Source organism: Neofelis nebulosa, chromosome 16 (genome assembly GCF_028018385.1).
Source record: "Neofelis nebulosa isolate mNeoNeb1 chromosome 16, mNeoNeb1.pri, whole genome shotgun sequence".
NCBI lineage: Eukaryota > Metazoa > Chordata > Mammalia > Carnivora > Felidae > Neofelis > Neofelis nebulosa.
In genome coordinates, this window is record NC_080797.1 from 18,670,375 (window position 1) to 18,685,938 (window position 15,564).

The 15,564-nt window shown below is 56.7% G+C and overlaps 2 protein-coding genes across 8 annotated transcripts; both read left to right on the forward strand.

Moving 5' to 3' along the window:
* Positions 1 to 1,658: 1,658 nt before the first annotated feature.
* MRPL38 (mitochondrial ribosomal protein L38) lies at positions 1,659 to 6,714 on the forward strand. The gene is made up of 9 exons (XM_058705601.1): positions 1,659 to 1,788; positions 1,895 to 2,074; positions 3,434 to 3,568; positions 3,655 to 3,863; positions 4,392 to 4,464; positions 4,601 to 4,646; positions 5,619 to 5,777; positions 6,017 to 6,153; positions 6,365 to 6,714. Exons 1-9 carry the CDS (start codon positions 1,722 to 1,724, stop codon positions 6,499 to 6,501), a joined length of 1,143 nt encoding a protein of 380 aa, XP_058561584.1. The 5' UTR covers positions 1,659 to 1,721; the 3' UTR covers positions 6,502 to 6,714.
* A 1,526-nt stretch (positions 6,715 to 8,240) lies between these two features.
* TRIM65 (tripartite motif containing 65) lies at positions 8,241 to 12,529 on the forward strand. Of its 7 annotated transcripts, XM_058705595.1 has the most exons (6): positions 8,241 to 8,697; positions 9,958 to 10,053; positions 10,304 to 10,537; positions 10,658 to 10,829; positions 10,965 to 11,030; positions 11,565 to 12,529. In XM_058705595.1, the coding sequence occupies exons 1-6, from the start codon at positions 8,278 to 8,280 to the stop codon at positions 12,137 to 12,139; spliced, it is 1,563 nt and encodes a 520-aa protein (XP_058561578.1). In that variant the 5' UTR covers positions 8,241 to 8,277; the 3' UTR covers positions 12,140 to 12,529. The 7 variants fall into 7 exon arrangements, with proteins under 7 accessions (XP_058561578.1, XP_058561576.1, XP_058561579.1 ...); XM_058705593.1 differs by having other exon boundaries at positions 10,658 to 11,030; XM_058705596.1 differs by lacking the exon at positions 10,965 to 11,030.
* Positions 12,530 to 15,564: the final 3,035 nt, after the last annotated feature.

Genomic DNA, 15,564 nt, shown 5'->3' on the forward strand with positions numbered 1-15,564 from the left:
GCATTGTTACGATGTGCCGTGACTCCTGAGTCGGTGATTTAGAGGTGTTGGCTCTGTAGCACTGTTACTTGCTGGAAGGCTGGCTGGCACTGGGACCTTCTCGCCTGGGTTCACACATCAGACGGCTGTGTCGTGACCAGGAGAAGGGGATGAGGACCAGCCCTACCTCACACATGAAGGCACAGAGGCTCAAGGAGATTAAATAGTCTGCCCCAGCTGACAGAAAATAGCACCTTTTGCTTGGGCACATTCCAAAGCCCCAGGCTGTCAACCACCTCACTCTGCTGCCTCCTTCTAGAAGAGCGCCCTACACGCAGTGCTATTGTGAGGTGTGGGAATCTCCAGGCTGCTTCTGCCCCAAGGAGGGACGCGTCAGTGTCCCATTTGAAACCTCAGTGAAGCTTGGAATTGGGTCTTCCTCTCAACAGCCGAATACGTTGCCACCCGTGTGAACACCTGCAGAGTTGTAAGCACTGGCTCGGCCTGGGGGCGGCTGGCATTTCCTCAGTCCCCTGACAGACAGGATCACGTAGCAGGGAGACCCACAGGAACGAGCTTGGCCTTTCAAGACCAAGAGAAATGAGTTTAGAATTAGGAAACAGGTCTGTATGGCCTTGTTTATCTTCAGGGCAGTGGGTATGCACTCAACTGTTGTAAACAGGTGGGACTATATTTGCATTTAGAAAATGCATTGTGGCTGTGGGGTGAACTCACCGGAAGGGGCGGGTCGAAACTGCTGGCAGTGGTGCGGGGGGGGGGGGGGGGGGGACTGAGAATGGCACTACCAGGCATGACAGTGAGGGGTCATAAGAAAGTGACCCCACGGGACCTGATGCCACACACGGAGGGTCTTCACGTGTCAAGGAGGACCCCCAGGTTTCTGGCCTGGGCAAGTGGGTGGTGTCGTTCAGATGACACCAGTGTCCATGAAACAGCCAAGTAGAGATGTTCCACAGACGTTGGGTTATAATGATACTTTACTCGGTCCCTGTACATGCTCTGTATCACTGTCTCTGGCATTAAGGTGTGACCGGTAGCTCGCTTATCCCCTAACGTCAACGCCGCCCCCTCCCCCCGCCACCCCGCAGGTCACAGCAGAGGGCTACACAGCTGTGTATCTGCTGGCCCTTTTCCCTTCAAAATTATAGACAACTTCTCAAGATCATAACCCAGTTGCTTAATTCCGTTCCCTGTAGAGAGAGAAATGCTGGTGGAAAGTGACAATGAGAGAAGATACTATCTGCTTGCGGTCGATACATGTGGGAATCCGTGCTAGGCCTTTCAAACAGTTAATTTACAAGCGACCCCATTCTTAGTGGGTTCTAGGGCACCCACATGCATGTTTCTCAAAAGTAAGAACGAGTGGAGAAATCCCAGCCGCCTGATCAACGACCGGCAAGCCGCAAACCTCAGGGCCTGGAGACCCTGGGTGTCCGCATTCGCAGAGGGGCAAGCTATGGGTCTGCCGCCCCCTGGTGGCCGGCCGCGGGCAGGGGCCCGGACCGCGCGCAGCTCCGCCCCGCCGGCCACCCGGCACTTCCGGAGTCAGGGCGCAGGGCGCCCGCCGCCACCTCCGCACCGGAGGAGGGAGCTCTTGCCTCCGGGGAGGAGGAGTCTGGGGCCCGGGTGGGGGCGTGGCTTCCAGGACGCGAGCCCAGGGGCGGGGCCTCCGCTGTGCGCTCAGGCACTGCTCGGGCCACCTCTGCCGGGTCCCAGGGAAGATGGCGGCGCCCTGGTGGCGAGCCGCGCTGTACGGAAGTCGGAGGTGGCGGAGCTTCAGCACTTCGGGTGAGGGGTCTGAGGTGGGGGACTCTTGGAGGTCCCCGTAAAGACCAAACCGCGGAGCTCGAGCCAGCGTCCGCCCCTGGCCTCACGTCCCGCACTCTGCCCGCAGCCGCCCTGAGTCGCCGGACCGCCCCTCTGGGGCCGATGCCCAACGAGGACATCGATGTGAGCAACCTGGAGCGGCTGGAGAAGTACCGAAGCTTCGACCGTTTCCGGCGCCGGGCGGAGCAGGAGGCGCGGAACCCGCACTGGTGGCGGACGTACCGGGAGTACTTCTGCGAGGAGTCAGGTGCGCGGCGGCCGGAACCAAGATGAGGACGCCAAGTGCTGCTCCTTGGAGCCAGGGGAGCTTGGCTTCAAGATGTCTAGCGCTGATGGTCTGGAACACACATATACGATGGCTTTATCTTGCCGTTCTCACCTGGTCCTTCTTTAGATGTTATATCATCTAAAGAAATGTCTCTTACAAAGGATATTAAGAGGCATCTGTAAAGTGGAGATGCAGGTCGTAGCAAAAATAGAGCCAGGAAGGGGCGCCTGGCTGGCGCAGTGGGTAGAGCTTGCCATTCTCGATCTCAGGGTCTAGAGTTCAAGCCTCACGTTGGCCGTAGAGTTTCCATTAAAAAGCGGGGGGTGGGGGGTGGGGAGGTGGAGGCAGGGACGTCTCGGTTCGGTTGGTTAAGCGTCCCAACTCTTGATTTCGGCTCAGGTGATCTCATGGTTCATGGGTTCGACCCCCAGGTCGGACTCTCCTCTGGCAGCTTGGAACCTGCTTGGGATCCTCTCTTCCCCTCTCTCTGCCCCTCCCCTGCTCACACGCTCTGTCTCTATCTCAAAATAAATAGATAAACGTAAGAGAGGCAGGAAAAGGAGCAAAAAGCAGATTTTTATGGAGCCCTTCATTTTCCCCATCTCAGAGTGGCTTGCCTGAGCTTCACTTTCCTCAGTGTAAAATAAAAGTTGTGTCTGTGTCACAAAATTGCTGTATTAAAGGATGCAGTCCATTGGAATTTTTTAGAGAAATGCCATCTCTGACGAGGATTCAGTGCATCTTACTTATTGTTACCGTCTAACGTAAATGGAAAAAGGTATTGGATTGAAAGTCATTTGGGGCGGTGTTTTTCAAAGCGTGTTCTGAGACCAGCAGCATAGGCGCTACTTAGGCGCTTGTTAGGAAAGGAGAACTCTCCGGCCTCACATTGACCTGCTGATTCAGAATCCGAATTTTAACAAAACTTCCCAGGTGACTTGGATGGTGTGTCCATTAAAGTGTGAGAAGTGTGCTTCTTTAAGGCTTTATCTAGCTTCAGCTCATTATCCTACCACGAACTCAGGTTCATGTCTGTGTCCAGGTGTGAACAGGGCTTGAAGGTCATCCCAGCCGTAATTGGGATGATCATCCACCTGCATTTTCCCATGACCCAGGCAGTGTGACCTGGTTTAGGGATCAGAAAACGCAGTCTCAAGTTGAACCCACTTTGCTTAGCACCTGGACCCTGTTCGGGCCTGTGAAGCAGACTGCACAGTATTGACTGAGTTTCGTGAATTAAAGGGTAAAGCTTGGGCGAGTTGGAAGACTAGGCAGGGACAGGCAGCTTTACTGAGACTTGCTCCTACTTTCTCCAATATATATACCTTCCCTCCCCAGATCCCAAAGACAAGATTGACATCGGGCTCCCTCCACCCAAGGTCAGCAGGACCCAACAGCTGCTGGAGCGGAAACGGGTCCTCCGGGAGCTGCGGGCCAACCCGGAGGAGGAGCGAGCCGCCCGCCTCCGCACAGGTAAGCTCCCCCCATGAGGGTAGGGGGGCTCCCCGAGTGCCCCCCCGCCCCTGCCCTGCATCCTAAGCAGCATCATTCCTTACCAGCTCGCATCCCACTGGAGGAGGTGCGGGCCGAGTGGGAGAGGACCTGTGGCCCCTATCACAAGCAGCGTCTGGCTGAGTACTACGGCCTCTATCGAGACCTGTTCCATGGCGCCACCTTCGTACCCCGCGTCCCCCTGCACGTGGCCTATGCCGTGGGGGAGGACGACTTGATGCCTGTATACCACGGCAACGAGATTACTCCAACAGAGGTACTCCTTACTTGTGCCCCTCCCCGCACCGTGTGGACAGACAGCCCACTGCAGGACCACAGACAGCTCCTTGCTGAAAAGCACTTGCAGAGGCAGTTTTTATGGTGGTAAAGGGCACAAGCATGCCATCTATGTAGGCTGATTTGGGGTTTTGTTCTTTTCCCCCTTTTGATCCCCTGGTAAACACCACAATAATCACCAGAGAAGGAATATAAAATGAAAGAGAAAGCAGCTCTGTCTGGGCAGACTCCTGGCCCCCTGTCTTCGGAGTGCCCTCCTAGCCTCTGTCCGTTGATGTGAGGGCCGCCTTGTGGTTTGGATAGAGAGCCGGATAGGCAACTCTGTAGGGTTCCTTCTACAAGCTTCTCTGCTGACCTGCCTCTCAAGGGACTGTCAAGCGTGTTTGAATCAGAGCGGGCTCTCCCTTCCCCCAAGCTCCCTCAGACTCCTGTCCTCCAGAAAGGTCTATTTACCGCAGCTGGTCTATCCCTGATGGGGGTGACACCTTCCCTGTTGTCTCCCCGCCAGGCTGCCCAGGCCCCAGAGGTGACCTATGAGGCAGACAAGGGTTCCATATGGACACTGCTGCTCACCAATTTGGGTAGGTGTCTAGGGCTCACCAGGCCTCCTGCCTCCCTCGCCTCCCATGAGCCAGGGCTCGGGGGGGGGGGGGGGTAGTAGGGGCGGGGCCGGGTGTTCGTGGGGCCCCTCAGTCAGTGGGCTCTGTTTGTGTACAGATGGACACCTGCTGGAGCCGGATGCTGAATACATCCACTGGCTGGTGTAAGTACCTGGCGGGGGAATGGGTCAGAGGCATGTGAGAGAGCCCTGGATCCTGGAAAGAGCTGCCCCTGAATTTTAGTCTTGGCTCCCCCGAGGATTAACTGTGGACCTTTGGATTAACCTCCCACCGCAGGTGGCAGCCCCTCCCCTCTGCTCTCTGATGCCACCAAGAGCCCTGTGATCCACTCACTGGCTGAAGACAGGTCCAGAAGAAAAAGCAGGCATTAGGCCTTAGCTGTTGCCAACAGGCCTCTTGGTCTCCCTGAACTCATTTCCTCCTGTGTAAAACCAGGGTGATGCCACCCCATGCTTTAGCCGCCCTGAGGGGTTCTATGACAATCAGATGCGAAAAGGACAGTGAGAGACCCCTGGCAGCTGGGGCTGCCCGAGCTGGGCTGCCTTTTGTTTTCTCAGTGGCCTTTGGCTCTGGAGCCAGGGGGGCAGAGGTCAGGCAGTTGACCCCAGCTTTGGGACTGATGGGTAATTGGGACCAGTACCCGGGAGGCTGGTTTCTACCATTTTTAGTTAACTGCAGTTACCAACGTGTACAGCAGGACCCTCCAGGGAGTTATATCTAGGGGAGGTATAGTAGCCATTGTGGTGCCAGAGCGGGCTCACACTGCCTGACAAACCTCAGAGCCTTCGGGAAACACAGGGGCAGCCCAAAGATAGTGTGGCTGTCCAGCCCAAAAGGCCGTGGTGGCCCCCCCGGCTCCCCATGGCCTATAAACAGGGCGCTAGACCTCATCCTCTTGTTGACCATCTCTAGGACTCTTGTCCTCAGCCTCTGAACCTCTACTGTTTCCAAGTGAGCGGTCCGTCCGAGGGTTCACAGAACTATGCCTCCTGCTTCACTGTTCGATGAAGGTCATGTTAGGGGGTGTCCTCCCAGGGAGTGATAGCACCTCTAGGGAGCACTCCAGCTGCCGCCTTTCTTGAGTGTCAGTTAATGGATCCTTTTCCTCCCACCAGAACCAACATCCCAGGCAACAGGGTGGCTGAAGGACAGGAGACGTGTCCCTACCTGCCCCCCTTCCCTGCCCGAGGCTCCGGCTTCCACCGTTTTGCTTTCCTGCTCTTCAAGCAGGACAAGCTAATCGACTTCTCTGGGGACACCCGGCCCTCACCCTGGTAATCTACACGTCCGGCCCCTCTCCCGGCCCCATTCCCTCTCGACACCCAGGCCTCAGGCCACCTTCCCAGGAATGGTCTGCCCTGCTCAGTTCTCCTGTCTCTTACACTTGAGATGGGCAGAAGGGTAGTTGTGCAGACCATAAGGGGCTTCTCAGGATTGCCTGTGGGGCTGGAGGTGGGGTGTGGGGCTCTGATGCCTCATTCCCTGCTCTTAAGTGCTCCCCATCTTCTTATAGCTATCAGCTTGCCCAAAGGACCTTCCACACTTTTGATTTCTACAAGAAACACCAGGAAGCCATGACACCAGCTGGCCTGGCCTTTTTCCAGTGCCGCTGGGATGATTCCGTCACCCACATCTTCCACCGGCTTCTGGGTAAGGCCAGAGTGGGCTAGGGGTGGGGGCTGGGGCGGGGGGGGGGGGGCGGGCGGTGGCCTGAGCTCACAGACCTCTCCTGACCTGCCAGGGAGAAATGCCTGTCAGGAGGGCCACCTTGGGTGGGCTGGCTGGGCAGTCCCGGGTTAGCAGACAAGGGGAAGGGGCTCAGGCTTGCCTCAGTCCACACCCACACTCCCTCTTCCCGCAGACATGCGGGAGCCTGTGTTTGAGTTTGTGCGGCCACCCCCTTACCACCCCAAGCAGAAGCGCTTCCCCCACCGGCAGCCCCTGCGCTACCTGGACCGGTACAGGGACAGTCACGAACCCACCTACGGTATCTACTAAGTGACTAGAGTGCCACCCACCCCAGAAAGTGGACTAAGCCTCTCAGGCTCCACCAGCAGGAACAATAAAGACACAGCTCCACAGGGCCAGCTTCTGGGTCCTGCTTGAGGCAGCTCCTCTGTGGCCCTGCCAGCAGGCCCAGGGTTTGGGAGTGAAGAGATCTCTCCGACGATGGTAGCAGGGGTGGGACATGTGAATAAAGATGATTTTTTTTTAAGTTTGTTTATTTATTTTGAGGGGGGAGGGGCACAGAGCCCAACACTGGCGTCGAACTCAAACTGTAAGATCATGACCTAAGCTGATATCAAGAGTCAGACTGTTAGCCAGCTGAGCCCCCCAGGTGCCCCAAAGATGATTTTTGCCATAGCTCGTCTGAGTCTGTGTTCGGGAGCAGCCAGCGCTCCCTCCTCCAACCCCACGATGGATTTGTCATGCTTCACGAATGGAAAGAGAACCGCCTCCCACCTCAGGAGGTGGCCCCTCACCTCTACCTCCCGAGGGTGTCGGGCCCTGAGATCGAGTGGCCAGAGACAGGTACAGAAGGCAGGCAGTGGGGCTTGGTTGCTCCCACAGGCCTCTTGAAAGAGCTTTGCCAGCCCCAAGCATTGTCCCCTTGCCGTTGAATTCACAGTACAGGGGCAGACCCTGGCATCGGCTACTCTGGCACACCCCTGCTTGGGGCCCAGAAAGCCCCTGCAGCCTCACTGGCTGGTTACAGTATTATTTCTCCTAAGTAGCCAGTCAGGAGGACACCAGTGCACCTTTTCCGGGAAGAGGAGCTTCACGTGTTACACAAGACCTAATGCTTGCTGCATTGCGGTGAGCCGGCATCCTGCCTCACAACTAAGCCAGGTTGGTTAGAGAAACCAGAAGTAATCCTCCTCCAGCTCACGCCGGGCCAGCACACTGCCCCAGGGCAGGTGGGTTAGAGCCAGGACCCCTCTCCTGTGCTCAGCTGCAGGGGGACCTCTATAAGAAGGGAGCTCTTCTTCCCGAAGAGCTTGCATCTGCAAACAAGGAACTCCCCAGCAGGGGACCCACACGGCAGAGAGGATTCCAAGGCCAGCTGAAGGTTGCTTTGGGTTTCCACTAAAAGGGGGTATGAAAAAAACACTGTGGATTGGTCTGTGTTGGTGACCAGAAATTTCCACCTCGCTGTTTACTTTAAACGAACCAAAATTTGGCGTGGCCTAGAGAAAGGAGATACCCCAATCTGGCAAACGCCTGAAACTCCGCCCAAGGAAAAGGGCAGCAGAGCACCTCCCATCAGGAGAGAGCCTGTGTGCCCAGTGCTCTTACTGCCAGGCACAACCCCGCGCAGCCTCATTTAATCGCCAAAGCTGCTGGGAAGTAGCTGCTGTTCAGGTTTTCAGATGGGCCCGTAAGGGGTTCCGTGGTGACCCTCAGGCAGGAGGAGGGTCCGAGGCCCAACGGGGTTCCCAAAAGTTCTTGTCTCTGTAGGTGGGGGCCGCTCCCCCGACCCCCACACACACACACACACACACACACACACGAGCTGCTTAACGAGGGCTTGGAGCAACGGGATGGAGTTCCTAGGGTGGAACCACCGGGAGCCGGAGCCCAACTCCCACCTGGGGTGACTCGGAGCCTCGACAGAAGGGAGGAGGCCGGTGCGGCCACGGCCGAGGCGCGGCTGGCGCGGGAGGCGACGGTCGCGGCGCGTCCCGGCTCCTCCCCGCCGCACCCACGCCCTGCGCTGCCTGCCCCCTCGCCGAGGCCCCACCCCTGCCGGCTCTACGAGGCGCCGCCGCCGCCATGGACGCCCAGAAGCTGGAAGACAAGCTGACTTGCGCCATCTGCCTGGAGCTCTACCTGGAGCCGGTGACGCTGCCCTGCGGCCACAACTTCTGCGGGGACTGCATCCGGGACTGGTGGGGCTGCCGCGACAAGGCGTGCCCCGAGTGCCGGGAGCACTTCCCCGACGGCGCCGAGCTGCGCCGCAATGTGGCCCTCACCGGCGTGCTCGAGTTGATGCGCGCCGGGCCTGCCCCGGCTCCCGATCCCGACCCCGCCCCGGCCCTCGGCTCCGGGCCGGGCGCGCGCTGTCCCCGGCACGGGCAGCCCCTCGAGTTCTTCTGTCGCACGGAGGGTCGCTGCGAGTGCAGCGCATGCACTGTGAACGAGTGTCGCCTCCACGAGCGGGCGCTGCTGGACACTGAGCGTCGGGAACGCGAGGTGACACCGGAGTGCCCTGCCCTGTCTTTAGGCGCCTAGGCTGGGGCGGACAGCTTAAGCAGGAGGCGGCTTTGGGATGTTTGTGGTCCCGGATAGAAGGAGAAAACAGGTGCTTGAAATAGAGATTTCGGAGCTGGTGACAGGCTCAGGGTGAGGCCCCAGGACTGAGTGGCTGACACGGAGTGAAGAAAGTGGTGAGGACGCCAGGGGTCCAAGCGCTGGAGTGTTGGAGGATAAACCCTGTGGCTGCTGAAGTCACAGAGAATAGAATGCTCCTGCTGAGGCTCTGAGCTCGGAAGTTTGCAGTGAAGGCCAGCAGATGACAACAAGGAGGGAGTGGCAGGTGGTACCACCAGGTGGCACACACATGCCTAAGGGGCCGTGTTTTGCTAGAGGGAAGTGATGCGGGGTGTGAGAAGGACAGATGCCCGTCCCTGGGGGAGACTCAGGTGGAACCAGAAGAGGCGCCCCCCCCCCCCGCCCCTTTCTGCATGCAGCATATGATGGAACGCTGGAGGCCAAGGGGCCTGGACAAAGACACAGGCATCGGGCTTAGGAAGATCTGATGGCTTTGGCCAAATTATCAATTTCTCTGTCCCATTTCCTCATCTTTGAAGTGGGGATCATGATGGTTCCTGCCTCATAAAGTGTGGCCAAGAGAAGGAGAAGCAAGACAGGCTCTTGAGCAAGGGCAGGGAATGGTGCTTTGTCCCGTTTCCATGAAAGCACGATGTTCTACCCTCAGGGGTACCAGAGGAGTCACAAATAGGGGTGCCCTCTTCCCCTCATGCCCAGAGCTGGGGCTGAGGACTGGCCAGTGTTTGGAGGAACCTGCCTCGTGCATTCACTACACCACCCACTTCCCAATTAGCTTTGGTGCTTTGAGCCGAAGCCAGAAGTACCGCTCCCACCATTTATCGCCTGGGGGTAGTGCGGGGTGGGTTTACAGCCCAGAGACAGTGGGTGCTCTGCCCCAGGTTGCTCAGCTTGCAAGAGGGACTGGAGGTCAGGTGTAAAGCCAAAGGCCTCTGCTCTGCCTGTGTACCTCCCTGTTCCAGGTTGGGAACGGGCTTTGTCCAGATCTCCCTGGGACACTAACCCAGTTCACCCGGGGTGCTGAGACCGAGGCTGGTGCTCTGTGTGCTGGCCCACTGGTCTGCCTTGCTGGGGGTGGCACTGGGAGGGGACGCCCCGCATCTACAGGTGTTTGTTGACTAACTGGCTTCTTCTTGTCACTTGTTCCCACTGTGGGCACCACAGGCCCAGCTGAAAGCCATGCTGGAGGTCACCCAGCAGCAGGCCACCGAGGCTGAGAGCCAGCTAAAGGAACTGCAGGAGCAAAGCAGCCAGATCCAGGTACGAGGCCCGTCTGTTCTACCTCACTACCTCCTCATGCCGTGCCCTTCGGGCAGCCACCAGTGGATCCCTGGGACACTGGGTAGCAGGTGCGAGCTACCTTGGAAATGCCTCCTGGCAGCAGGGAGGGAGGGGCTGAGCGGGGGTTGGGGGGAGAACGGTTCCAGGGGCCCTGGCTCCCCACACCACCCCGCAGTCCAGGGGGCAGCCTTGGCCCCAGCCACCCTAGGCGACTCCTTTGCCCACTCAGAGCTCGGCCTGCACCCTGGCCTCCGTGGTCTCCAGCAAATTCAGCTGCCTGCTGCAGGCCCTGGAGATGCGGCGGACCTTGGCACTGACGGACATCGAGGTGGCCAAGACACAGGCACTAACACAGGCCCAGGATGAAGAACGGCGACTGCGGGGCCACCTGGAAGCCCTGGCTCACTACGACCGCAGGGTCCGGGACCTCCTGGAGCAGTCGGATGACCAGACCTTCCTCCAGGTACCGGGTCTCGGGGCGACAGGTGCACCTCGTGCACAGGTCGCTGGCTGACCCTGCACAGGTCGACCAGCGACCCTGCACCTCGTGCACAGGCTTACTGCAACTGTCCCTGGGGCTCAGGAATCACAGCTCCTGGCACCCCCAGGCCCTCTTGGGCCCCTGGCTCCTCTGCAGTGGGACGAAGAGCAGCAGCTGGCTGGCATGGAGTCACTGAGCCGGCTGTATGGTCTCCTCCTGGATGAGGGGAGCCACCCCAGGGCACCGGCTGAGGCTGCTGATTTGGGCCCCGTGGGTAAGGCTGACCCCAGATCTCTCTCTACCCCTCCGGGCCCAGCTGGCCCTCCCACAGCGGGTGGGAGTCGGGTCAGGACCCTGCCCCCCATGAGCTCTCTCCCCGTCACTGCCCTAACACTTCTTTGCCTCCTAGAGGCCCCAGGTCCGCTGGCACCAGTCCCAAGCCCGGTTTGCCCACTGAGGAGGAAACTCTGGCAGAGTAAGGAGACCGGCACGGGTGTGTGTGCATAGGCATGTGTGCGTTGTGCAACCGTGTGTACACCACGTGAGTACACGTGAGCGTGTGTGCACGTCTGTGTGAGTACGTGGAGGGGGCACGTGCTGTGACTGCCCTGTCCAGGGTGTCTGTTCCCTGCCCTTCCTTGGGTCTGTGCCCACCACACACACCTGTCATAGGATGTAACCTTCTTACATGTGGAGTCAGTACACGGATACGGAGATTTCTGGGCATGCAAACCTGGGATCAGTTATGATTCTTCCACTTGTTACCAAGTTAGGTTACTTCCGGGAGCCTCAGTTTCCTCATCTTTGAAATGAGGTGGATAGAAGTTTCCACCCAGGGCTGTGGCGAGGACGGACTCCCGCGCTGGTGCCCAGTGCCTGCTCCGCTGGCTGTGTGCCTGGCAGACGCTTGGTGTGCGTTGGGGAAGCTTCAGTTGCCATTTCTCCCTCCGGGGACAGAATGGCAGACAGACACCTACCCGCTCACCTCCCATCCATCTGTCCCTGACAGATTATCGCAACCTGACCTTCGACCCAGACAGCGCCAATTGCCACCTCTACCTGTCTCAGCAGGGCCAGCAGGTAAAGCACCGTCACAAGCCCCGGGACCTGGCCGGGCCACGCAGCTTCCAGCTCTGGCAGGTGCAATGTGCCCAGAGCTTCCGGAACGGTCGACACTACTGGGAGGTGCGCACGTCTAATCACTCAGTGACGCTGGGCGTCGCCTATCCAGAACTTTCACGGCACAAGCAAGGGCCCCACACAGACAACATTGGACGTGGGCCTAGCTCCTGGGGGCTCTGTGTTCAGGAGGACAGGGCCCAGGCCTGGCACAACGGGGAGGCCCGGCGCCTCCCAGGGGTGTCCGGGCAGCTCCTGGGCATGGATTTGGACCTGGCCTCTGGCCGCCTCACCTTCTACAGCCTGGAGCCCAAGGCCCAGCCCCTACATACCTTCCACGCCATTTTCACCCAGCCCCTCTACCCCGTCTTCTGGCTCCTGGAGGGTAGGACTTTGACCCTGTGCCATCGGCCTGAGGCCAAGCTCCCTCCGGGACTCCAGGAAGAGGCCGCGGGGACCAGCTGAGGTGCTGCCTGGGCCTCAGAGGCTAGTGTGGTGCCCATGGGCCCCTGTTCCTGCTGGAGAGTGTGTGCGGTCCGTACCTCGCCGCACAGGAGGCACAACAACACACTTCGCTGCAGCTCACCTCCATTGAATGTGATGTAGACCAAAGGGACGGGGCCTGGTGGGGGGGGGGGGGCAAAGCACAACCAATTCCTGGAGAAAACCTAGAGAAAAGCAATTTTTACCTCCTTCTCTCTCTTTTCATAACATTTTGGCATATCTTAGTCTCTTTTGTATATCCTTGTGATTACATTTTGTAAACAATTGGGGTGGGGTGTTTTTTTGCCTTTCTACTCAGCACAAGCATTTTTCACGGTATTAAAATTTTTCCCTGAATGATTACCATATAAACAGTCTTTGTAATTTTTCTATTTTATTTTATTTTTTAATGTTTGTTTATTTATTTATTTATTAGCATCGATTTATTTTTGAGACAGAGAGAGACAGAGCATGAACGGGGGGAGGGTCAGAGAGAGAGAGAGAGACACAGAATCTGAAACAGGCTCCAGGCTCTGAGCTGTCAGCACAGAGCCCGACGCGGGGCTTGAACTCATCGACCTCGAGATCATGACCTGAGCCGAAGTCGGACGCTTAACTGCCTGAGCCACCCAGGCGCCCCTAATGTTTATTTATTTTTGAGACAGAGACAGAGCATGAACGGGGGAGGGTCAGAGAGAGAGGGAGACACAGAATCCGAAGCAGCCTCCAGTCTCCGAGCTGTCAGCACAGAGCCCGACGCAGGGCTCGAGCCTGTGATCTGCAAGATCACGACCTGAGCCGAAGTCGGACGCTCAACCGACGGAGCCACCCAGGTGCCCCCCCACTTCTCTTATAAAAGACCTATATTAGCATGGTTTCGGCTTTCTTCAGTTACCTGAAAACAGGTACTAAGGTAGGTTTTTCATACAGCAAAGTAGCAGAACCTCAAATTCGCGAAAGCCAGGGGTAGTCTGCCGCGTGCCGTTTCTGCTCGTGAACGATTTCGTGAGAATGCTCTGCTTTCGGGTAGCCCCGGGGAACCTGTATGGGACATTCATGTTGTTTTATTTGGGGCTGTAAAAATTTGGCCACGGTGAATATTTTTGAGCAGGAAGCTTTGGCCACATCCATGGCTATGAACGTAGGCTAAATTCTCAGTGGAGTTCCTCGATGGAAAATAACTAGCACTGGAAGACTTTCCTTTTATACAGAAGGCCAAAATGTATCAACCTGGAGTCAGGCCGACTATTCCCTCCTCGCCCCCGCCATCTGGGCGCAGCCTCAGCCGCCGTCATCCCTACACGGGGTGTGGGGATTAAGCGCACTGATACGTATAGGCAACAGAACAGTGCTGGCTTCCTTTGCTTTTGTTTTCCCTACTCAGAAGATGCTTCCCTGAGGATCCCTGGACATTTATTTGTTTGTGTTTCTGGAAGTAGGGTTGCTGGGACCTAAGGCAACTGTCATTTTATTACTTAAAACATTCTGCTTCTTGATCTGGGTGGTGGTTACAAGGATGTTGCTTTATCACTTATGCTGTACATATATGTTTCATATGCTCGTGTGTAAATATTTCACAATAAAAATTTTTTAAGGATAACACATGCCAAAACACATACTCCAAAAAAATACAAAATATTTCTGTATTTGTAAAAATTAGATCTCCCTCCTACATTGTAACCTGATGCCAGCTGCTGCGAGGGTCGCACACTCCATCCTGCAGCTGCTTCCCCAGCCTGTGGCTCTCTGTTCAAGGGCAGGGCCAGGCTTCTGATTGGTACAACCTGGGCAAGGGGCTTCTAGTAAGACTCCTACGTTGGGGACTTGCGAAACATGAGGGGGGCGCTTTCGCACTGGGCAGCCTGATAGGAATGACACCAGGCAGTCACCTTGCTGTACAGCGGGGTTGACAGATGCTAAGACACCCAGCAGAAGAGGAAGCAGGATTGGGCTGGCCAAGTGGCTGGCATCACCGGCTGCCGCCCCACCCCCCGTCCCCCTACCTTGTACAGATTGTAACCATCCTCCCCCCCACCCCCACCCCCACAACCAAAAGCCCCAGCACGTGTGTCCGATGGGCTGTGTCCACACTCTGAGAAGGTGAGAGAAAGGAAGAACGGCCCCCTTCCGTTTCTGTGGGGGAAGTGTTTGGGGTCTTTATTCTATGATACTACTTTTTATCAGGTTGTTAGCTCTTTCCATGTTGTTCCTTGGGAGTGTTCTTTATTGTGACTTAACCTTTATTTACATACAATGAGATGCCGCTGCCATTTTTGAAGACTGTGCTTCCCTAGGAGGTGTGGGGCAAGCATTTACGAATCTGTTGGAAAGCTGCTTCCAATGGAGTTCCCTTGGTCCATGTGATTCTGGTGGAAGTCTGTCTCCTCTCCAGGAAAAAGGCATTGGGAGAGAGGGAAAAGAGCACGGACTTTGGGGTGTAACGTTTGTAAAGGGGACACGTTTGATTAGCCTGTGGGTTTTTCCAGCATATGTGCCCCACGCCTCCAGTTTCTGGGCTTCCGTGAGGCAGAATCAGGAGGATGGGCACATAAGCAGAAAGGGGCAGGGCAGGGGGACAGGAGAGATTTTTAAAAGACCAGGGCCTTCGGGGGCGCCTGGGTGGCTCAGTCGGTTAAGCGGCCAACTTCGGCTCAGGTCATGATCTCACGGTCCGTGGGTTCGAGCCCCGCATCAGGCTCTGTGCTGAAAAGCTCAGAGCCTGGAGCCTGTTTCAGATTCTGTGTCTCCCTCTCTCTGACCCTCCCCCATTCATGCTGTCTCTCTGTGTCTCAAAAATAAATAAATGTTAAAAAAAAAAAAAAAAAGACCAGGGCCTTCGGTGCCAGGAGAGTTGAGGGAGTCAGATTGGAGGCTGCTCATCCCCAGGCAGGAAGGAATGGGAGGGAGCAGCATGGTGACTGTAGCATGGGAGGGAGTAGCATGGTAACATGGGATTGGCAGCTAGAAGACAATGGAGCCAGGCTTTCTGAGGGCAAAGGATTTCCCATCCTAGAATTCCATACCCAGCCAAACTGTCTGTCAGTGTCAAAGCTTGAGCAAAGACCTTTGCAGGCACTTTCGCATCTATTCTCAGGAAGCCCCCAGGACATGTACTTTCCAAAAATAAAGAGGTAAATCAATGAAGGGGATAGAAGACCCGGGACCCAAGCAACAAAGAATTCAACACAAAAGAGAAGTGATAAAGAATTTAAGTCTCCAGAAACTGGAGCACAAACATGCACGCAGATGTTCAAGGCCTGTGAGCATGTGCTTTAGGGATGAGGAGGCAAACGCTAAAAGTAACAGGTGAAAGTTGACACTGGTGGTCTATGGGAGCAAGAATCTGCAGCAGGTGGGACACAGAAGTCCCAGCTTTTGTTATAAGCCTCATTAAATTGCTTGTCAAA

Excerpts from the sequence above, each read along its gene's own strand:
- MRPL38 (XM_058705601.1), top strand. The coding sequence starts at position 1,722 with ATGGCGGCGCCCTGGTGGCGAGCCGCGCTGTACGGAAGTCGGAGGTGG. Across the intron at positions 1,789-1,894 it reads GCGGAGCTTCAGCACTTCGG|CCGCCCTGAGTCGCCGGACC; the intron begins GTGAGGGGTCTG and ends CTCTGCCCGCAG. Across the intron at positions 2,075-3,433 it reads GTACTTCTGCGAGGAGTCAG|ATCCCAAAGACAAGATTGAC; the intron begins GTGCGCGGCGGC and ends TTCCCTCCCCAG.
- TRIM65 (XM_058705593.1), top strand. The coding sequence starts at position 8,278 with ATGGACGCCCAGAAGCTGGAAGACAAGCTGACTTGCGCCATCTGCCTG. Across the intron at positions 10,054-10,303 it reads AGCAAAGCAGCCAGATCCAG|AGCTCGGCCTGCACCCTGGC; the intron begins GTACGAGGCCCG and ends TTGCCCACTCAG. Across the intron at positions 10,538-10,657 it reads ATGACCAGACCTTCCTCCAG|GAATCACAGCTCCTGGCACC; the intron begins GTACCGGGTCTC and ends CCTGGGGCTCAG.